General features: G+C 48.7%; 1 protein-coding gene across 2 annotated transcripts in view; it reads left to right on the top strand.

Moving 5' to 3' along the window:
* The window catches only part of LOC122377599 (phospholipid-transporting ATPase IF-like), a 36353-nt gene extending 15505 nt beyond the window's left edge, over positions 1-20848 (top strand). For both annotated transcript variants that reach the window (XM_043357812.1, XM_043357813.1), the window contains 21 exons: positions 1829-1993; positions 2224-2376; positions 3098-3320; positions 4452-4533; positions 4823-4950; positions 8184-8291; positions 8463-8572; positions 8799-8969; positions 9170-9309; positions 9954-10057; positions 11614-11756; positions 12108-12227; positions 12523-12639; positions 12817-12959; positions 13134-13299; positions 15403-15505; positions 15853-16058; positions 16197-16383; positions 16636-16781; positions 16978-17078; positions 17380-20848. In XM_043357812.1, the coding sequence (XP_043213747.1) occupies positions 1829-1993; positions 2224-2376; positions 3098-3320; positions 4452-4533; positions 4823-4950; positions 8184-8291; positions 8463-8572; positions 8799-8969; positions 9170-9309; positions 9954-10057; positions 11614-11756; positions 12108-12227; positions 12523-12639; positions 12817-12959; positions 13134-13299; positions 15403-15505; positions 15853-16058; positions 16197-16383; positions 16636-16781; positions 16978-17078; positions 17380-17860 (3297 nt within the window). In that variant the 3' untranslated portion in view covers positions 17861-20848. The remainder of the gene's footprint in view (positions 1-1828; positions 1994-2223; positions 2377-3097; positions 3321-4451; positions 4534-4822; positions 4951-8183; positions 8292-8462; positions 8573-8798; positions 8970-9169; positions 9310-9953; positions 10058-11613; positions 11757-12107; positions 12228-12522; positions 12640-12816; positions 12960-13133; positions 13300-15402; positions 15506-15852; positions 16059-16196; positions 16384-16635; positions 16782-16977; positions 17079-17379) is intronic.
* Positions 20849-23465: the final 2617 nt, after the last annotated feature.

Raw genomic sequence — 23465 nt, 5'->3', positions numbered from 1 at the left:
CCTAAACCTTACTCTGAACCCCTGCTCAGTGCTCACGTCGCGTCGGTCTGACCTCCTGTGACCCCCCCCCCATGGCGCGGCTGACCTCTCGCCAGCCTGCACGGACCGCTTATTTCAATCACACGCAATAACCGCGGTCCAGCGGCGGTCGATGACGTCACTCGGCTGTCAATGTGACGTCATTAGGTTGACTGTGACGTAGAGAGGACAGCTTCTTGGTGGTAAGCGCTATTTATAGGTTTTCGCCTTTGAATATGCTTAGAGGCTTCTGCTATTTTTATTCAGGTGATTCATAATTTTCGTAATGAGATGCATCAGCTGCACGAGACCTGCACATGAACGATTTTATAATAAATTTAAAATGTCTCGAATGCATTTTAAATCATAATTCCTAGAGTCATGAGCTCTTTTTGGCGCTTAGATGCACAGTTACTCTGTTTATTAATTCCACCAACAAATTATATCATTCCATTAAATTCATCCTCTGGAAAGAAAACCACGGCGCCAGTCCACAGGTGGTCGATAATGACGTGTATCAGTAACCCGCACGTCTCACTGACCTGTGCACGGTGGACGGTGCACAGACCGGTACCGGTGCCCCGGAATGCTAAGAAGCCGGGACGAACCGGCTGAGTCCGGCTCGTACAGAGTCCACTCTCCAAGTACATAGTGCAGAAACTGAATATAAATGATGCGCTCCGCCGGACGCGCAACTGCCGCTTGCATGGAATAGGGGAACATCTGAGTAAAATTGCATGATGTTGACGATAATCCGGCAATTTTCGCCGGCCTCGGCCAGCCTGCGGCAGAGATGCACGCGCTGACGCGGTACCCGTGGTCCGATTGCGCCCATTTTTTGATACGATGGTCCGCCCCACCCAAAGTTTGTGGTCACCAAATTTCACGTCGCTACGCGGCGCCGTTCCGGCGCAAGAAGACACATACGGCTGACGGACGTACAGACAACTTATAATTTATTAAGTCAATCATGATAGTTGACGATAATCATGTGAAAGTATTTCCAATGCATCCTAGGCGTTCTAATGTCGGGTAACAAGTTTGAACTTCCAATGATTGATACCATGAAATGGTTGCCACAGTCTGTTTGAAATTGGCGATAAGAGCCTACAAGTGCCCATATCCTGTGCCTTATCTAAGCATGCGGGGCAGCTTCTATCTTACAATTTCAACAGGGCGGATCTGATGATTTCACCAATAAGCAGAGCATTCATATCTTCCTTTGCTCTTCACTGCATGCCAGCTATAAGGCGATAAGCCCGCTATTGACTTTGCTTGCGATGTGTGTGGCTTTTGTTACGAGTGTATGTAAACGGCAATGAGTTCATATATGTTTGCACGCACCTTGGTGATATAAGCGAATCAGCAGTGCATGGAGAGGAATGCAAATAAGACATAGTGTGCATGATATCTACGTCGTCACTTTAATGAATTCAGTGCGATGTAATTTGTGCAGGACGTGAGTAATACACAATCATATAGGTAATGGGCACAACTCACACATAAGCTATCAGTAGTAGGTAATTGCTCGCCTATATGGACCATTGGAATTAGAATCGATCATTATATTCCAATACTGTGAAACAAATAATTTTCAAAAACTCAATTCGAATAGGCATGCTACCAAAAAAGTCACTTTTAAGTTTTTCGCAGGTTCATTGAATACAATGTCAATGCAGCAAGCAGTGTTTATTAAGTCCCTTGCTGACCTCTCTTCTTGACCTGTGTCGCCGGTCCGGGTCATTGTCTGATCGACAATCCGGTGACCTCTGTTGACCTCTGCTGACCTATGTCACCTGCGGCGGCCCAGTGTCTAATCGACAGTCCAGTCAGCCCCGTCACATCCGCCATGCCGCTGGGGTTTGTCGTGTGCGTCACCATGCTCAAACAAGGCTACGAAGATTGGCTCAGACACAAAATGGACGACGAGGTCAACAACAAACCAGCCACCGTCATACGAAACGGGAGAATACAGGTGAGATGAATAAAAGTGCGCTAGGATTCACTGCTGAATTATAGACGTCCGTGTTCAATTTAGTAACTTGGCGTAGCTCGGTTAATTTGACGTAACGTATGCTGTTTCTGCAATACGCCTGTATTTTGATTTGCCTTGCACAGCGTACAACTAGATGAAAAAGGAAACGATCTACATATAGTTACATGCATGTCGGTCGATAAGGTTCTTTATTTGTGGTCCTTTTCCAGGAAGTGAAGACGAAGAGGATTGCCGTGGGTGACATCGTGTGTGTGCGGGCGGAGGAGGACTTTCCGTGTGACCTGGTGATGCTTACATCCTCCGATCGGGAGGGTCAGTGCCACATCCAGACGGCCAACCTGGACGGAGAGACCAACCTCAAGGTGGGTGACTCACTGATGGGCTCAGATGCATACAGACAGACCAACCTCAAAGTTAGTAACTCACAGGTCGGTATATGCCAAACAAAGACCAGTCGGAAGGGGAGTGTTTCACAGGTGGGACTTTGTCACAGAGCCTGTAGGTAAGATAACTCTCCACATGACAGAGGACCAGCCGGACGAGTGTGTCCGTGTCGGACTGCGGAAATCGCCGCGACGCTGCGCAGTGGTGACCGTTCAGTAGCTCAGGGACAGGAATTGACCGGAGACATTGTGGATGGAGTTCCCAGTCGATCATCTTACTAAGGAAGGAAGGGATCAAATCCTGCGGCTCTCCGGAAAAATACATGTAGCGCAGAAGATAGCAAAAACTGCCGTGTGAGGTTAATTCTGAGGAACGGAACTAATTGGAAATAATCTGCAAAGCTGGAATAATTGTTGATCGTGGTATGGATTTCCAGGGACACAGGAGCTCTCTTAGATTGGTAATCCGTGCTAACCGGTTTTGATTTAGAAGGTTATAAAACAGTACCGGAGCCAGCTTTACGAGATGGCGCAGAAGGGACTGCGTTCGTCCTTGGATTATTGAGCTCAGCGTCTAGATTATCTTTCCCGTATTAGCACCAGTATTTAACTCCCATCCCAACAATCTGCACCTTACCAGTAGCGCTTGACACCCATTTAATTTCACATTGTATGCTGCCACCTGCACGGCCTTTTTCAGACGAAGGAGTCGCCGGCCCAGACGCGTCACATGCGCTCTGTCTCCGATCTGGACGCCATTAGAGCCTCCATTGAGTGTGAAAACCCGCGGCCCGATCTGTACAAGTTCATCGGCACCATGAAGTTCCACAGCGCTGCCAGCGGCACGGTCGAGTCGGTGCCCCTGGGGCCGGAGCACGTCCTGCTGCGCGGCTCGCGACTCAAGAACACCGCCAATATCTACGGTGGGTAAAAGAGGGGACAGAGGGGATTGGAAAGGGGAGGATACAGAGCTGTGAGGGAGATGGAGCTGGGAGGGGATGAACAGGGACAAACGCCATCCGAATGTTGAGAACCTGCGATTAGTTGTTTTTAGGAACATGATTCACAAAGGATCATCCGTTCACATTCATTGCATCATAACGTATTTTCAAACGATACTAGGAAACAAGTGGCGCATATCTTGCAGCTCCTAGTAACTGAGTCTCCGCGGCAGTATCAATCACGTCATTCTACTTTTTATACCCGATAAGAGGCCGCGTGATCAACGGTCACATCACAAGTGACCATCCGGGTCCGCCCTGCGGCTGTCGTCATGCCACTTGTGCGTGCGTCGTGGGCCGGGGAGGGTCAGGGGCACTTCAGATCCCTGTAAAACGCAGATATCTGCGGCATTGATAGGGCGCTATTTGTACCGTGGCCTCTACACGCGCTATGAAACACGTGAGAGGCGGGGTCACGGACAGCACGTGGGACCGTCACGCCACCCTATCTCACCTGCGTGAAACACTTACACGATTGTTAAGAGTGATCTGAAGAGCCGATGATTGTGCCGATTGATAATCATATTACTCAGGTATCACATGTGCTCATCATAGCGGATCGCTCTGGTTACATCTGCTGAGCTATTTCAAGTAACGAAAAACACTCGAGATGGCTTTTGTTCTGGCGTCTGGCAACGCAACAAGTTCTTCTAAACAAGCTTTTTAATCTGGCCCACTCAACAGCTTCACCCTAAATATGACGCGAGTGCGACCCCTGCCACCGACCGTAGGTCACCTATAGAGAATAGATAGGGAACTTCAAACGGGCTCATGACGAGCTGTTGCAACCGGGGGCTCAGCACAAGTGAGGATGGGAAGCTTCCCTCTTGATGCTGCTTTGGCAAACAACAGATATATTGAACGGATTACGTTTTACCTATCACATTTTTATGGTACCTCAATTGTGATATTCTATGGTCATTTATTGTTTAAATTACCTTGAATATATGGCGAGGAATTACCAACATTTAATTCGTATCTTTGTAAGAATTCTTTCACATACATACATACAGCAGGGTAGTGCAGTGAAAGTATGTCATATTTCATCCGCAGGATGTGCCATCTACACTGGCCGCGACACCAAACTGGCACTGAACCTGAAAATCACAAGCAACAAGTTTTCGTCCGTGGAAAAGTGAGTTGCAATAGAACTGGAGAGAATGTTGTGCCAAACGTTTCCCTCAGATAGAAGGCTGCTAAATGGGCCATTTGTCATCGTCGCGTCGCCCTAGGTGTCTTTTTACGGGATGGAACAGGGAGAAGGAGGAGCGTCTCCTTTCAAGTCTGCCAATAAATCGCAGACGCATGAATTTAATTAAACGAAATTATATCTGTTGGTCGTATTGTATGCTTATTGCAGGTATAATATCAACGACACACCATAGAGCCATTGAGTCACTGACAGTGTTCAATTTCGTGGCCAGGTCGATGAACAAGTTCCTGGTGTTTTTCCTGCTGCTGCTGCTGTGCGAGGTCACCTTTGCCACCTTGTTCTCCTTCTTCTACCAGAAGACGCAGGAGGCCGTGACGAGCGACGACGGACTCATGGAAGGTAAGCTCACCGAAATTGCCATTATAATATCTTTATCGCAGCATAGTCTCCTAATACAGTAACATTATAGAATAATGGCATGATAAAGCTCAGTTCGCGCGACGGCAGTTCATGAGCCCTATCGGCTTACAGTGTCAAATTCTGCGCATGCATTTTACCTCTACTTCGAAAAAAAAAACAGGATGCGAGCTAAGGCTCCAAAGATAGGTAATGCTCGCTGTTCTTTTGACAAGCGCATCGCTTATCATCCACCTTGTTTTACCACGTCCTGTTGTCGGCCGGATATTGCGGACGTGCATTGACAGGAAAGGACTTTGATAAGTTTTGGGTAACGTCAATCACAATCATGTCAGATGGCCAAAAAAAAAAACATGGCTGTGTGAAAGACTAAGTTATCTACATTTAAAGGGACCCTCCCACCTTCTAAAAAGTTAATGAATTGGCACGAAAGTGATGTCGCTCGGTTCAGAAAGAGCGAAAACGAATATCTGCCAAATTTCATCGAAAAATATTCACCGGTTTTCAAGATATTAGACTTTTACTTTTGTTTATTTTTTGGGATCTCCGCTGTTCCTAGCGACTTTATTTGAAAGTGCGGCATTTGTTGCGCGCAAAGCAGCATATACCACCGCGTGCTACCAAACGTTTTAGTAAAAGATTTAAAAATCGTTAGATCTCCGCTGACGTCACAAATTCTAAGGGGGCATACCAATGCACTAGCCCCTTAGAATCCGAAAACTGCAAGTTTGAAATTCCATATCTCCGAATTAAAGCATTTGTCGATGTTTTGAGTGCCCAAACCGGTATTTGCAGGCCATGGCCACCAATTTGGCTATCTCAACTCAAAACTAATGTTAAGGTGGGAGTGTCCCTTTAAGTAAGTTATCATAGGGTAAGTTATCTAGGGTATGGTGTAAGTAAGGCAATATTCACACACCGGTGGGTAAGAGGACTGGTCAGAATGCCAGTCGCCGAGTTATAGGCCGGTCCGACTGCCCCTCGGGTCAATGAGACAATTGAGCCGGTCGATTGCCGATCGAGTCGATCGGGGAGGGCAGAGAGGGCACGAGCCGCCGCTATGAAGGGTGCACCGCACAAATGAGAGCTCGGTAGATGAACCGACGGCCGCCGGCCGGGCAGTGCCGGTGGGTAATCAAGCTCGAATGGCCCCTGGAGGCGCCCACCGTCACAGGATGGGGGAGGGGGAGGGGGGATTAGCCACGGGGAGGATTTCCTGAAAATGAACAGCTATATTAGGAAACAATGACTCACCGTGTTTCATTGATTGTGACGTGGTTATCTGTCTATATTAAGCCAGAAATCGGGTTAATAAGGCACGCCGTAAAGTATAACAGCGACATTTATTTGTATTTGTCCATGCCTATTCGATGCGCTAATTTTTTACACAGCTGCTGTCCACAAAATGCTCCGAGTTATGCAACATATTCAACTAACAAGTCTCCGACGCTTTGTTATTTGGCCTTGCAATAGCTAATTTGAACTCCTGGAACAAAGCTCGCACGTTTATTCATTCACATTTGACTTACAATGCAGAGGCGAGACCGGGTGACATCATATGCTCCTGCGCCTACTGAAGTTTCTATCCTCGGAGATCTGTGCCCCTATGACCCTCTGCTATTCACCCTGACCGTGACGTCATTTGACTGTAAGATCGTATTCCCCTCTTCTGGAATGTCCGGATACAGTGCACACGGTACTTATACATACGTACACCAGTGCTGACTGTGTAAGGAGAATTGAGAAAGTCGGATAAAACCAGACTACCGTCGCCAAAGGTGGCAAGTCACACACGGTGGTGAATAAACAGCGAATAGCAGTAATTTACTACGGGTAAATCTAGTTTTATGGGAAAAAGAAGTGTGTGCTGCTGAGGTTTCCCTCATCTATTTTGAGTGGTTATCAGGCTCAAAGGCGTCTGGTCACATGATACTCGTATTTTCTCTACGCCTAAACGGATAATTTACTTATCCCATCAGCAAAAGCTATGGTACTATTAAATTACATTTCAATAAAAGGTGTCATTTTACCTTCCAGTTAACATAATATCCACACCAACTTTCACGATAAAACTTCTTAACGAGTGGAGCTCCTCGCTTCCCTCATCGCAAACAGACATGCATAATTCAAAAGAACACACAGGAGAACGTTGCGCAAAACCGTACAACTTCGCATAACCGGACGCCAATGTATGATGCGAGTGCACTGACTTGCGGTCTTGGTACCGCTGGTAAAGTGGTAAGACGCGCGACGCAGTGCCTAGGGAGTCCCCGCTTCTCACGAGCCGTGAGGTCAGGTCACGCTCCTTTAAAAGTATTCCCTTAAATCTTGCCTCATTGTCCCTCATCCGCCCTCATAGAGGGACAATAGATGCAAGACTCGGATCATTCCGGTAAGAAGGACCAATCACCCAGCTACATAGTGCAGCCCCCGCAATTCACCCAGCCTATCCGTGCTTCTATCCTCAGGATACTGAAATCCTTCTCCTCCAAGCCGCAACCCCCCTCCGGGCTGGACAGGCAACTTTATCTCATGCGGGCTGCTCCCTTGGAGCGGCACCGCTGCTCCTGAGGGAGCGCACCCCGTAGCCGGGTGCAGTGAGTGCCTTGGGGCTGGGTGGCCTGTCCTCTGGACGAGCTCAGCCCCGGCGACTCACTAGGGTGCCTGCCCAGACCAATGTCTCCCCCTAATTCCTATCATCCTTCCGGCTCTGCAATGGTCTTGTCGACCGAAAGGGCCTAACCCAACAAAACAAACAAACAAACAAACAAATTCACCCAGCCGGCCCCACATCGCGGGCCTCGGGCGGACAGAATGGACAGGGGCAAACAGCTCAGCGGATTGTGGTGACAGTGACACTTGGCTAGAGCGCTGTGAGATTCCGCGCGCTGTGCTTGTTGTGCTTCTTGCATCAGCATGGAATTCGTCCAAAAATGTGTCACGAGCTAGCCATTTATTAGGCTTCGCTTAGGAATGTCAGTTTGCTTGATCATGAATTATTGGACAGAGTCCCAGCCATAGCTATTGCTGGTGAGGTAGGTAGGAGAGCGAATAAAGGCAAGCAACAAACATCTATATAAATAGTTAATCTCATCACATTCAATTTATTCCAGCTATGTAGAAACGTTGGTACTAGTTACAATCTTCATGCACTATGTCGTTTGTTGTCATCTGACGTCTCAGTCGTACTGATTGGATATTTCTACTTCTGACAGGGTCACCCTGGTACCTGCCTGAGGAGGAGTTCGCCCCGATCAACACCATCTTCTCCTTCCTGGTCATCTTCAACTACATCATACCCATATCGCTCTACGTCACCGTCGGTAAGTCAACTGGCAATGTCGCTGCTTCTTCGGGCTCTTCTCAGGTTTGGCATGTCGGTAATTTTTTTTTCTACAAAAACAAACTTTGATATGTGAATTTTCGCCAATCACCGATTCATGCATGACTTTATGTAAAAGCTGACATCGCTCGTTATGTTTGTTTCTCCTAAGAAATGGTGAAGTTTGCCGGCACGCGGTTCCTCGAGTGGGACGAAGAGCTGGAGTACGAGGGAATCCGACCAAAGGCCAACACGTCAGACCTGAACGAGGAGCTCGGGCAGGTTAGTGCAGCGACGCCGCAGCAATAGAACAACTGACATCGACAACTTTTTCATAAATCATCATGGACAAATATGTTTTCTGATCCTACCAAGCCCCGGCCTGCCTTGAACTCTACTCTGCCCCGCAGGTGAAGTACCTGTTCCCGGCCACTCTGACCTCTGACACCCCTCCCACAGGTGGAGCACCTGCTCTCGGCCACTCTGACCTCTGACGCCCCTCCCTCAGGTGGAGTACCTATTCTCAGACAAGACGGGCACGCTGACGGAAAACGTGATGCAGTTCCACCACTGTTCGGTGGCCGGACTCAACTACAAGGAGGTGAACGGCGAGCTCCAGCTGCACGACTCCCGCAGACGGGGTCAGGCCGCACTCCAGAGGATCTCACCCGAAATGAGGGTGAGACACGATCGGCACAAATGAGACTGTCAAAACATCGTTTTGTTTACACCACTAGCTATTTATATTTTCATTGTTTTTGCCATTTTTCTTAAGTGATAAAGTTAGGAAGAGTTCCTACCACACCCTTTTACAACTTCGGCCCAGAGAGACCATTACCAACTCAAGCCGTCCCTAAAATTGCCGTTTTTGCGTTTCAGATGGCGGAGCTGGACGGCTTTCTGACAGCTCTGGCGCTGTGTCACACCGTCCAGGTCACTGAGGCCACCGCAGACGACCTGCTGCCCAGATACCAGGCCAGCAGCCCCGACGAAAAGGCGCTGGTCGAGGCGTGCAGCAGGTCAGTGACCGAAACCAGGTCAGGTCAGGTCAGATCAAATGGAGGTAGACCGACCAGAATCAAATATATATAGAAGAGCTTCAAGAATCAAGACGACACAGAGATTGTAGCATAACACACTCTGTTTCGCTATTCGATAGGAGTAAGTATATGATAAAATGTTTTGAAAAAGAAATCCATAAAAAAGCAATGAAAAGACTAGGAAATGCGGAATATCCACTAAACGTTTTCCGATGTAAATAAATAGCCGCGAAGGTCAGCCTTATTTACCGAGTCAAGCGCCCGTCGGTCACTGACATCTCAGAGTGTGGAGCGTCTCGAACCGTTAACGTTTGACAACTGTCAACATCGTTAGCCCTGTTGACGGCCGTGCAACTGTTGACCAAGGTGCTACTGTTGACTGTCTGTCAGCAAGTGTTCCGGGCTGACTGGATGGCGTCTTAATTGGCCGAGTGTGTGTGGCTGTCAGCGTTCCTTTTGCACACCATTGCCCACTCAGAACGACGTCCTCCAGAATGGCAAAACACGCTATGAGAGGGGGATGCGCGTTCGTGAGTCGTGACACGCCTGCTGCAGTGACAGATCTGAAAGTTCCATTTACCATGGTCCACGTTGCCTTGTTCTTACCGTGCTGCCTATTACAGGTTCGGCGTCGTGTTCGGCGGGATCACGGACGACATTTGCAAGGTCACGGTAAAGGGAGAGGTCAAATACTACAAACGGCTTCACGTCCTGGAATTCGACTCCGGTGAGTTATGGCGGGCATTGGTCATCTTGCGAGAACGACAAGGTTTTATTGGCTTCTTAGAAAAGGGATTAGGAAACCCGAAGCGCCGGATTTTAAAGGCACAAGTGTGATTTTCCTAGCATCTGATGGAGGGTGAAAACCTGTAGAACATTAAAGTCTGATCACATATTGGCTTCGAAAACGACATCCGCACTGACCCGTCAATTTGGAAGCCAGTTTAGTAATATAGCAATCATGCCAGTCAGTAGACATAATCCCGATAACCAGTTCTTACATAGCCCGTCCGTCAATCAGTCCTCAGCAGTTGTGTTAAGCTCGTCAGCCCCTCGCCGCTGGGGCCTCCTGCAGTGCACCGTACTCGCGTGGGCGGGGCAAGGCCATCCAATGCACTGCAGTGGTGGTGGACCATCCCCGTCAGTCGCGTTAGGTTCCTCTCCGTGAGACAGACTCCAGGCACGAGTAGCGTGGGCGGTCCCGGCGAGCCCGCAGCCAGTGCACTGTCGGGAGGGGGCGGGGAGTGGGCCCCTGGCCTTGGACACTCAACAGTCAACATACTGCGGTATTTAGCTAGACTCAGCTGAGCTACACAATCAGAGGGGAAATCCCACTCGAGAGTCCCGGCCCAGTTGTTTTTCACTTTTAGTTACGTGCCGCACAGATTACAGATTTAAACGGACTTGAGCGGCAAAGTTCATAAAATGCTGCTCACGCGGTGGTTAATTCTGTTTCTCCTGCTGCGTTGTTGCCTCGACGTTTCAAGGCCAAACACTCGTTCATGAGCAATGGAGTGCCGCTGAAGGGCAGAGCTGTGGGAGGCCACGCTGCGCCTTATCATTCACGAATGGCGCGTCGCAGCCTTTGAGCGTTACGTTTGTTGCACCGTAGTAGTATTAACTACGCCGTAGAATTTGCCGCAGTGGGAGAGTAGGTTCTCGTTATGACTGAGGCTCGAGGAGAGTACTACGCAGCAATGTCGCCACAGCCGAGCGATATGTTTACTGAGCGCGAGACTGCAGGCGCGATAATCGGCCATGAACGATGGTAACGGGATGGGAACAGGCAATCGCAGCACTGGGAGGAGCATTGCGAGATAAAATGGCCTACAATCAACATATCCGAAGTCATATCTATAGAAAGGTTAATATTATTTACTGCAGAATTCCCTCGGATATTTACAGACGGTTGATACGCGACCTTGCAGCTCAGCCACAGTCGAGGCCCGAGAACCCGGTGGGTTGAAAGCCTTGGTGTGATCGCTGGGTCACGCATGGCCAGCCGGCCGCAACTGGACAGTGACACATTTTATATTTAATTGCTTTAGACCCACACGGCTCGCAAGCGGCAAAATAATACGACACGTATCTGCTAAATGTCCGATACAAACCGTTATAAAGAGCACACAATTTTAGTTTTTTTTTATTGTTTAACCATCTTACTTTCAACCTGTTTTTTTTATACGGTTTACTTGCGATGCCATTCAAAGCCATGACGAATTATGGAAGCCATATGTAAATATATCACAATATCGTTCTCACGCTACGATTCCTCACCAACAGATCGGAAGCGGATGTCTGTGATCGTTGAGGACGCCCAGGGCCGTGTGATGCTGCTCTGTAAGGGCGCCGACAGCACGGTACTCGCGCAGTGCGTGGAGGGCGACAAAGAACGAACCGTGGAGCACGTCAACTACTACGCTATGGTGGGTGTATAACGGGACGAGCGCCGTCCATTGGAAGGGAGTTCGTTTAAATGAGGCAATGGGCAAGGCCGTAGCAATAGGTGCAAGGAAATTATTGTTGGGAATTCGAATATGAGCTTGCAAAGAGATAGAGATGATAAAACGGACAACAAAAAGATGATAAAACGGCGTCATAAAACGTTTTGTAGTCACACTAGACATAGATGTCGGTACCTACTGGCGAAACTCGTTAATTTTATTGCTTGATAATAAGTGTGCATTCGATTGCTCGCGTACATAAATGCTGAATACGTGCCATAAATGCTGAGCGTCATGCCATTCAGCATTTGACATGTGTCAATCCACCCACAGCTGGGTTTGCGGACACTGGTGTTTGCCTGGCGCGAACTCACCAAGGTCCAGCTGGACGAATTCTCCCTGAAACTGAACCAGGCCAGATCATCCATGAACCGACGGGAGGAGAAAGTCAGGGTAAGGGACCAACTGCAACTATGCAGTCGAGGGATGTAGTTCGTAACTTGTCCGCCAGAGTCTCTGAGCTCGGGAGGTAGTTCACAGTTTCGTCACCAGGTAGCGTTTTGCCGAGAAACTTACTGAGTTCAGGCGACAGAACAATATCCAAATCAGCCAACGAGGAGTTCAATAGGGCGTGTCATTCCAATTCACAATTGATAGTATCTGTTCATTCTCGCCGTCATCAGCTGTTCGCTGTCGTTTTTGTAAGCTGCTGACGGCTTCCTCTGTGTGTACCGTGTGTACTGTTCAGGTGGTAGTGTCTGAGATAGAGTCGGAGATGGAGCTCCTGGGCGCCACGGGAGTCGAGGACAAACTCCAGGAGGGCGTGCCAGCCACGCTGGAGATCATGCGGGCGGCAGGAATCAAGGTCAGACTCCGAAAGTTTACCGATAGATCGTGCAAAATATTCAAATAATTCTGCAATTCTGCGTAAACTGATATTGCTTAGTAATGGCGTCTACATGACATTCACAGATCACGTGAGTTCTACCATGTCCACCCTCTTCCACCGCTGCTGACCCCTGGTGCATCACGTGACCGGCAGATCTGGGTTCTGACCGGGGACAAGGTGGAGACGGCGGTTAACATTGCCACCTCGTGCGGCCACTTTAAGCGCGGTACCACCATGCTGCGGGTGGTCCGATTCCGCTCCCTGCCTGAGCTCCGACAGGCGCTGGCCGAGCACGAGTGAGTCACGGAGGGAGAGGCTGAAGTAACACATTGGTGTCATAATGTGATTCTGGTGGCTGATATGGTCCTGGGGCTGGAGATAATGGGATCAATTTTTGAGAGGCGGGTTTTAGTACGCTCAGCTGTCCGACTCTGACCTCTCCCATCGCTGACCATCGCTCCTCCCTCCAGCCTGCGGACCGGTCAGGAGATACACGGTAACTTCGGCCTGGTGCTGGACGGCGAGAGCCTTACGCTGGCTCTTCACTCCAGGGACACCCGCCACCAGCTTCTCGATGTCGCCACCAGATGTCAGGCGGTCGTCTGCTGCCGAATGTCGCCGATGCAAAAGGCAGAGGTAAAGAACAACGCAAAAAGTGAAAAATTTGTAATAATTGTACTATACCTATCTACCGTGTCCTAAACACCGAACTCAAATAAATTATTATGCTTTATTTTAATCTGAATCAATTTCTTCAACGCTTAGTTAGTACGTACCTACAGGGTGTCCCAGAATTACCCGGACATTTGTTTTCTGGCTAAAAGTACGACTGCGCCCGCTTCTAATGATATACAAGCATCATACTTTTATAAGATATCCCTTAGCTATCGAGACTGGGGACTGTGTGCTTTTGGTGGCCGGTAACGACTCGAATCAATTATTATCCAGAGTCAAGTAAGAGTAGTCCTTTCCCGTTTTCAGCTTAAGCCACTAATAGGCAACCATGGTGAATCAACTCCCGTTCTCAACTTTGTAAACGGACTTTCGGCATGGTTTTTGCTGGAGAGCTTCAGCAGCTCATCTGCAAGCAGTTAGGATTGAGCAAAGAGCAATTATATCAGCTAACGAAGCCAGAGAGAGCAAGAGATAAACCTAATTGACAAGCTTGGGCTCGGCCAAAAAGGGTCATGCACCAGTTGTCAAACAAGTGGTTTCTTGTCATAGACAACAAACGTCACCGATCTATCTAAAAACTAGCTAAACAATAGATCAGGATTATCTACAAAACATTAGTCTACTCTGCACCACTATCTTCGACAAAATTTTGGAATTTGGGGTCCTTCGCCAGAAAAAATATGCGAAAACTACGGGAAAAGCAGCGCAAATCACTACAATTCATCCCAAAAACATAATACACACAACAAAGCAGTATATTGAAGCACACTTTGTGGTCTAACGAAGGTATTATGTCATTTGAACCGCCCGAAAAAGGCGTGTGTGAACGTCAGATGGCTACAACGCCCCAACAGCAGAGACGGCCAGGCACCCGTCGAAAATCAAATTGTGAGACATTTTGAGCCACCTTGCACCCATTGGGCTTGATATGATGGCCCAAAGACAACCGTTAGCACAGAGTACTACTGCGGTAATATTCTGCCAGTGCGAAAACTGGATGCCGTGAACCAAATGGCCATGATCGGGTTTGTTTTGGAAACCAAATCTGTTGGAAGCCAAAGGTTGCGCAATGTTCAGACATGGAGCTTCTCCACTCCAGATGTAAAAAACGCAGCAAAAGTGGCGTAGGCAGAAATTTTGTTTTGGGGGATAATACCTTATGGCCTGGGAACACTTTGATGTCAAGTTTATCTTATATGATCGTATTATCCTCCGGCAAGAGGTCAAAGAAAACAGGCCTACACCCCGTTTCGGGAGACCCGTAAAACAACTGAGACCAGCAATGGCTGGCATTTTCCATCATTGTCGGCTGATCTTGTAACAAGCGTGTCTCTTGCATGTGCTATTTCACAGCCACCCTAGTTGACTATATAGGACGGTAAAAAGAAAAAAGCGCAATCATGTTTGCCTTATTTTATACGCTAATTAACAATGTCCAGGTAATTATGGGACACCCTGTACATACGTATGTATGTATGTACATACATATAACTTATAAGGCCGTCTCAGCCTGGAGCAAACGCCTGAAGGTAGGCTGTACCGCACATCTTACATCACTGCTCATAGATGGCATTAGTAGTGAGCGCCTGAAGTTAGACTGTCCCGCATATCTTACATCGCTGCTCATAGATGACGCTAGTAAATAGTAATCAGCGCCTGAAGGTAGGCTGTCCCGCATACCATTCATTGCTGCTCATAGATGGCGCTGGTACTTAGCGCGAGTTAGACTGTCCCGCAGACCTTACACCGCTGCTGATAGATGGCGGTAGTAGTGAGCGCCTGAAGGTAGACTGTACCGGAACGCCTACCATTTCCTCATCGCCAACTCCGACCGCGCGATATGAAAGATGTTTGAATGTCGTAAGTTTTGAATATCATAAGTAAGACTCAATCCATCGATTCTCATTTGCGAACATGAATATTGCACATAAAATTTCACAGATTTCAAGGAATTGTTGCACCTTATCGCCTTCATACGAATTAATTTGCAAATCTTTTTGCATTCAATTTCTTCTCGACTCCATGCTGTCCTTCTGACAGAGATTGTCTGCTTTTTATCGACAGATGGTGAAGCTGGTCAAGTACTCCAAGGAGCGTCCGATCACGGCCGCCATCGGGGACGGAGCCAACGACGTCTCCATGATCCAGGAGGCGCACGTCGGCTTCGGTGAGCTGCCCTTGGATTTACAAGTGATTCTATGACAAGTGTCCGACCTGCCAATAGAGTGGACGGTGTCGGATGAACGTACATAGATAGTGGCGAAGTGTTTTGAATCATTTAATGGCGATCGACCGGGTTTCATCATGGTCGTTTCATTATGGCATTGCAGATATCGAGCAAAACAAATTGCCCTGTAAAATGTAAAACTTTGATAGCTCAGATATTCGACTCAGAAGTCAGATATTGTCTTCTTTACGTGGTTGACCTATGGCAGTCGTATAACAGGATCTAGCAGCTTTCTGGGCTCTTAGCCTTGCTCTGGTATCTGACTGATTGTTTCTCTCCGCCCGCAGGACTGGTGGGTCGGGAGGGTCGTCAGGCAGCGCGCTGCTCCGACTTCTCCTTCGGACGGTTCCGGTTCCTGAGCCGCATTCTGCTGGTTCACGGCCACTGGTACTACGTGCGACTGGCCAACCTGGTGCAGTACTCCTTCTACAAGAACGTCGCCTTCATCACTCCGCAGCTGTTCTTCGCGTTCAGCAACTACTTCTCCACCACGGTGAGCTAGAAAATGACACGATTCAAGCCTCAATCGTACCCAGAGTTGACGTTTTTCTTGGTGCCGTCCTCAGTACGTTGAATGATTCACCAGTTTTCTGTCTTGTTCAGTTACCTACTGATGCTCCCTCCGTTCCAGAGTCTGTACGACAGCCTGTTCCTCACCTTCTACAACGTGTTCTACACCGCCGCCCTGCCGCTGGCCTACGGGATTCTCGAGCAGGACATCCCTGCCGAGACGCTCAGCAGAAGCCCCGACATCTACCAGCGCTTCGGGAAGAACGTGCTGCTCGGCTGGGGCGAGTTCGTCAAGTGGACTCTTCTCGGTTAGCATCGATACGGTGTTCAAGTGTTCGGCGTGATGGCTGTGCTGATTTATTTGGCTTTCGCTGTTAGCTAGCTAATTACTCCGATTGACCGGTATCATTTTATCCATATATTTCGTCGCATATAAATTTATCACGAAATGTATCTGTAGTGATCAGCTATTTCGAAGCCGGCGTTTTACACGTTCACATCAATGACCAATCTTCTTGTGACGACGTTCGGACCTCTGGTGACCGCTCGGATCCCCACAGGTCTTTGGCACGCCAGTGTGCCCTACTTCTTAGTATGGTACACCTGGCGAGCCGACCCCATCATGGTCGAGTCCGGTCGCATGATGGGCGTCTATGCCTTCGGCACGGTCATCTGCCAGATCATCGTCTTCGTCGTCAACTTGAAGGTATCGAACAGCGAGTTATGCCGCGAGAGGATAAAAGAATGCTGCTATACCAATCAAGAAAAAAAGGAGGCAGTTGGTTATTCTGTCGACTTGAAGACTGTCGACTTGAAATGCTGTTATACTCGTATGGCGTTCGTTGCTTACTTGTTTCCAATTGTAGCAAAAAAAAAATGTAAAACGTTTTCTCCTTTTTCAGATGATCATCATGAGCAGATACATGACGTGGATTTTCTGGCTTTTCTTCTGTGGAAGCCTCGTCTGCATATTCCTCACTGCAGTTTATTCAATCCTAAGGATGTAAGTAATCCACCACAAGTCGACTCTCGGCAACCGTTTATCTTTCTGAATGCAGCTTTAGCCGATGTTTTGAAACGGAGTACGTTGGGACAGGGTCAGTGTACCTCTCTTGTACGCAATTAGCATTTAGATACTGTCTTGTCCGTCGAATATTCATGCCACTTCTACCCAGGCGCCGATCAGGACAGCTCTTCCTTTCTCTGAACCCAGTTGACCTCATCTCAGACAAATGACATTTGCTAGCTGATCATTGGATCTGGCCCTTCTGATCACTTCTCCCCTCTCTCCTTCTGCTCGGCAGTCCGATTCTGGACAACAGCACCATGTTCGGCGTGTACGAGATGGTCGCTAGCTCCCCGGCTCTGTGGCTGCTGCAGCTGCTGCTCGTCACCGTCTGCCTGCTGCCCGACCTCCTGCTGGAGGTGGCGCGCACACACGAGCGAGGCCTGGGGAAGTTCACCGACCGGGTGCGCGTGGCGCTCGGCTTCCACAGCAGCTCGGCGTCCACGCTGCCCGCGTTCACCCGGCGTCCGCTGAGCTCAGCGCGGCGAGCGACGTCCGTGCGCGCGCCGAGAGGGTCGGTGGACCGTCTGCCGCCGCCGTACGAGTACTACGGCACAGCGGGGCGGCTACCGCCGCCCGCCGACGGGCCAGTGAAGGTGGTGGGCTCATCCGTGCGAGGAGCGGTGGAGAACGGGGCGAGCGACCCGGCGCCGGGGGTGACCAGCTGCACGGCCGGGGCCTCCAGGGGGACGACAGCGATCACGGATGTGTCCACGTGACCAAAGAGGCCTGTCTGGTGGTGTTACGATTCGACGGGTCCCTGCTGAGAGTCATAGAACGGGTCGGGGAGGAGCACAAGACATGACTTTCACGAGTTCATACATGCGATGCCATACTAGTCCAATACGAGGTTCAGCCGCTGGGGCTGGATACAAAGTGTAGTGTAGACATTCGTGCCAGTTGCTTTTATTGTAAGGCAGTGGCGGCGTGTGCCGACAGTGCTGGTGCCTGTGACGAGCTTAGAGCTCTTGTTCCTTGTCGAGCTCAAACGGTGGCAGTGGATCGTAGACTAGTGACCACACCGATGACTAGTGACTAGCAATGATGCCCAGTGCTCCCTCCAGTCAAACGGACACTGGGGATGGCCGCTAGTGATCTCCGCCGTCCACAAAACTGTTCCCACGGAGTCATGGACTCTTTCCATGTCGGTCGTCAATAATGGTTGTAAGGCGATGGCCTAGTCAGGTGCTTGTGCGCTGTTGCATAGCTTGTATTGCCTGTCTTATATATCGGGCGTATTTCCGTATCTAAATGTGAAAAGTTCGACGCAACTTTTACATCGGCTTATCACAATTAATTGTCAAGGGGGGGCATCGCATGGATCGATTTGATATAATTATTTACCACATTAATTTTACGCCTTTGTTCGGATGCATTTCCCGCATTTTAGGTTATCAATAATTTCATATAAGATTGTGAACGCTAGAGCCCAATAATTTGTGAAATTACAGATGTGGAGCTTCGTAGAAAAAAAGAATCCAACCTATTTTTATTCATGGCCGTCGTTTTGCTTATATGCGAGAACTTAAAAGTGCGTCTTCTTTATTGTTCTGTACGAGTGGCGGGACATGCATGCTTTTATGTATGCTTGTATGCTTTTATCGCCTCCTGACGACTCCTGCTGTCGCTCAGTTAATTCTGTGAAGAGCTTACACACTGAGACTTTCTGCTAAGCAGAAGTATGTGAGCACTATGCCGGTATTTATATTTTATGGGAGCTTGCGTGCTGTTCTGTCCAATGTGTCAGCTCATGTGACACTGTATGCACACCAGGGACCACATGCGACGTGTCAGCGTTTAATGAAGTCTGTTTGAGCGGTTCGAATGCGTCGTCCTGAGTGACGTAGTCGTGATACTGCTTCCTTTTAGCCAGCGCCCACTTCTCTGAATCAATGGGGAAAAAACTCTACGTAAGGAATGAACGGGAAGATCAAAACGTTCGAACGTTACTTTTAACGCGTCCGACGACACTGAGATGAACCCATTTAGTAGCTGACATACTGCAAAATGATTAACCCGCGCCCCGTAGGGCTACCGGCGGACCCTACCACCCGTAGGGGGGGGGGGGCCGTTTCGGCCCCCCCTAAGATCTCGGAAAGTTACCGGCCGATTTTCAAAATTCAAACGGCGTTTGATAGCCCTACCCGGGAACTACCTTGTGACCAAATTTCATTGACCTAGGTCAAACCGATGACGTCACAGGTCAGGTCAAAGGTCAGATTTTCACCGTTCACAGGCAATTCAAGAAATGTGCTGTGAAATCGAGTAAATTGGTAATTTATTGAAAACCATCGATGGTATATTGTTCGTCAAACACATACTTTGCTATCTGAGGTCACTGATACCAGGTCAGGTCACAGCGAGGTCAGGTCACCGGGGGTCACAATATGAATGTGTCGTGTGATACATGTTTTATGGTCCATTTTACATGACAAATGCGATTATGTGGGTTAGGCAGCCTTTGGGGCCAGCCTAGGTCACGTTTTGGTGAAGGTCAGGTCAAGGTCAGGTCAAATTAGGTCAAATTTCAAAGTTGATATTTTTGCATAAAATGGGTATCCATTCGATGCAGCTCGTCACGGGGAGTCTAATGGTGGTCTTTGTTTTGCTCTACGAGTTCTAGAATTGCCAAAAATTGAGTTTGAAAATTTGACGTCATCATTTTTGAACAGTTTTTTCGCTATAACTTGGCCAAAAAACGAGGTATCGATCTGAAATTTGGTATGTAGATAGAAGACGGTAGGCACTATCACATATATTCCGGTTTTTTCGAAACTCAAAAAACTTTTTGGATTTTTTGGCTAATATATAAAAAAAATGCTTTTTTGATTTTTGGGGATCAAAACTCAAAAATTTCAAAAATCCGAGATAGCAGTTTTGTAGCCCTGTCAATTCTACACCTTTTATGTCTTGATCATTTTTCTGTATCTTCAAAGCTGTAGGCCTGACAGGTCTTCTCGCGAAGGTCTTTTTTCGGTCGAAAATGACAGAACATGACGTCACTCTGACGTCATTTGTGGCCAACCTATCACAGCCTCTGGAAAAATTTTTGGTCACAATGTGTAAAATTGATGCCCGGAGGGGTCCTGAAAGTTTGGTGGCGATATCTCCAGCCGTTTAGGAGATATCGACCGAAAAGGACAGGGGGGGGCCGTTTCGGCCCCCCCCCTACGGGGCACGGGTTAACTTATCTAAGTTTCCAAATTGTAATAACCAGCCTTAATCAATTCCCGCCGCACTGGTCGGCCAGAACTGATTACGATCCCGTGGGCCCATGCTCTGTGCGCCTTGAGCTCACTGTCACTGCGCACTATGTCGCACCATTTTTACCAGCGCGGGATGCACGCTGTACTGTGATAATATGCCTACTTCAAATGTGTTCGGGATGGGAGCGAAGGTCGATGTCTGCATTGTTCTGTGTGTTCACCTCGTCAGATCGCGAGTGGGTATGTGGGTGCTGGTGCGTTTGATCGTGCTGTGTTTTTGAGCGTTATAATGGCACTGGTCCGGGATCAACTGACTGCCATATGACCAGGAGCCTGGTCATTGACAGCCCTGTCAATTAAGTAATTTTGGTTTATCGTGTTCTTATCAAGCCTTCGTAACATCTTTAACATGTTTCTAGGTGATTCTTTCATCGGAGTGATTTTGACAAATAGTGTAAGTGGTTTTGTTTATGTGGTAAACAATAAAACTGATACGACGTCTCCTATGGCATAAATGTATCAGGACAGTTAGCACTAAAATGTTCCATATAGGTACGCCACGCCTGCTGTCCCCTCGCCGTATTCGAGTTTTGTCAGCATCTAACTATGGAGGGGAGGCGTCCGTGGCCTTGCCGTTCGGCCCGATCAAGCTAAAGCTTCGCAGAAAAAACGAACGTGCTTCCCGTGAGGAGAGGAAGCCGATGCCACCCAATTTTACGGTCCTACGTCATTGGCTGACCTTCCAGGTCAGGTCAATGACCCAAAAATCGGGAAAAGCGGGACGTGTTAGAACTTGGTAAGGTTGCCACAGGAGTTTTCGGGATGCTGATCACCAATGTCATGTTAGTTTTGATCACAGATTAATGATGATATCTTCATGCATTTAGGCCAGTTCGGGTCAGATCAGGTCAAGTCAACCAGTAGGCGTCCTGCCGGCTATCCGTATAAGGTAGCAACAACTGGTGACCACTCAGTTTCGTAACAAGCTACGAGCGCACCAAGACTACTTCGTTAATGTCTGTTTTGTTGGGTTAGACTCTTCCGCGCGGTCTAATGAGACCATAGGCGTCGCCAGAGATTTTCGGTTGGGGGGGGCAAAACCAACTTTTGTGTTAAAACTTGCCTTTCCCCAGTCTTTACTCACTCGTTTTACATATCATTCGACGCGCAATGGTGAAAGGAATCCGATGGTGACAAAGGTTTCCTTCTAGCTATGACATGTATTTTTTTTACAGAAAAATTCGAAATTTTGAAATTTAATGACAAAAACGACTGGTAGAATTATAGTATATAGTGGCTGCGATTGCCGACGCACTGCAGAGGGCCCCTGTGCAGACGCTCGACGCTCATGATCATTGCCCAGAAAAAGGTGAAAACGCTCCATTTAATCGGATCACCCTGCTAAAACCTCCATTCACGCATGCACGCAGAGGTTTTACGTGAAATGCATAGGACTTATCCCATCCCCTGATCGTAGCTAAGTTGGGCGTTCGGCGGAGAGTGAATGTCGGAAGTATGAATCGGAAGTAATTCATCTTTGCTCCAGTGAGAGGAAGTGTTTTGTTCACTCGAGTGCGAACAAAAGTTTCTCGTTTTTCGTGTGAAGGGAAGCGATGCAAACGCGAACAAAAACTGTTAAACGGAACCAAAAGCTACGCACGGCATAGCGGCAAGGGATTCCTTAGAGATAGGTTTGGGACTTCCAGGTCATTTTAGGCCACTCAGGGTCGGTGCTGACTCTCAGAAGCATGCTTAGGATCCCGGAGATCGGCGTGGGTCACCTCAAATATTTACGTGTACGTGGTGCTTTAGGGCTTTCCGAGCCCAGGGTGGGGCCCTCGGAAGCCAGTGTGGGCGGCGGGCGCTAAGAGACTAGGCCCAGGGTGAGCCTGGAGCCCTCGGATAGCAGTGTGAACCCTGGGGGTCTGTGTCGAATCCCTAAGGACCCTACGTAGGGACATAATAAACATGCGTTGCGGACCTCAGAGGGACACGTGAGCTGTGACCCCTCAGATGCCGGCTTGGGGTTAGCAAAGTCTGTCGCCTCAAAAGTTTGGCTGAACTATCAGAGGTCAGGTTCTCAGAAATGTTCGAAGGCTCAAATATCCCTGTATGGGCCCTCAGAGAACATGGACACCAGTGGGACTTTACGAGGCCGGTTTGGGCCCTCTGAAGGCTTCTTTAGGGCTCAGTGGAGCTCCTTAGGAGCCCTTGAGGGTTAAAGCAAGCTCATGAGCCCTGCAACACTTGTACGGTACTTGAGCCTGTCGCAGACATTTGACGAGAGTTGAGAAAGGCCCCGAAGATTTCGTTTCACGCTTTGAACGAAAATTGTATCAGCACTCCAAAACTTAGGAAAAAAAAACTTATGTAAAATGTAATAAAGAACGAACTTGGAACATGGAATGAATCATAGCATTGACATTTCCGAGTCTGGAATCGGAGTCTTCAAGACTTTGGCGACTGCGAGTCAGACTCTGGTTTGAACTGCTTGCTGCAACCGAGTCTGACCTCACAGGCATTCTCAGAAAGGTACCCCCATTTTTTCCCGACTCCAAAATCTCATCGGATCTGTATCGATCTCAGGGGGTGCCCGGTCCGAGGTTGGGGGGGGGGGGCAAGCTGCCCCGCTTGCCCCCCCCCCGTGGCGACGCTAATGAATGAGACCATTTCAGTGCCGCGGGATGATATAGGAATTAGGGGGAGACTTTGAAGACTATTCATTTTTTTTTTGTTGGGTTCGGTTTTTTTCGGTCAAATGAGACCATTTCAGAGCCGGAAGGATGATAGGAATTAGGGGGAGATATTGGTCCGGTCGGGCACGGCAACCCTAGTGAGTCGTTGGGACTCGGGGCGGAGTCCATCCAGTGGGCAGGCCACCCAGCCCCCATAACACTCCAGCTGCACCCGGCTACGGGCTTGCTCCGATGAGAGCTTCCCTTAGGTATGAGATAAAGTTGTTCGTCCAGCCCGGAACAGGGGATTGAGGCGCGGAGGAGAAGGATTTCACTGTCTTGAGGAGGAAACGACGGGACGGTGATGGGTCTGTGACCTGACTTCAGAGGTCGTCACTCACCACCTGACCCGATTAAGCTGGGTACAGTACATACTACATTGA

The sequence above is a fragment of the Amphibalanus amphitrite genome, unplaced genomic scaffold (assembly GCF_019059575.1).
Source record: "Amphibalanus amphitrite isolate SeventyFive unplaced genomic scaffold, NRLGWU_Aamphi_draft 000047F_arrow, whole genome shotgun sequence".
Classification (NCBI taxonomy): Eukaryota; Metazoa; Arthropoda; class Thecostraca; order Balanomorpha; family Balanidae; genus Amphibalanus; species Amphibalanus amphitrite.
This window is presented reverse-complemented; position numbering and strand designations above follow the sequence as displayed.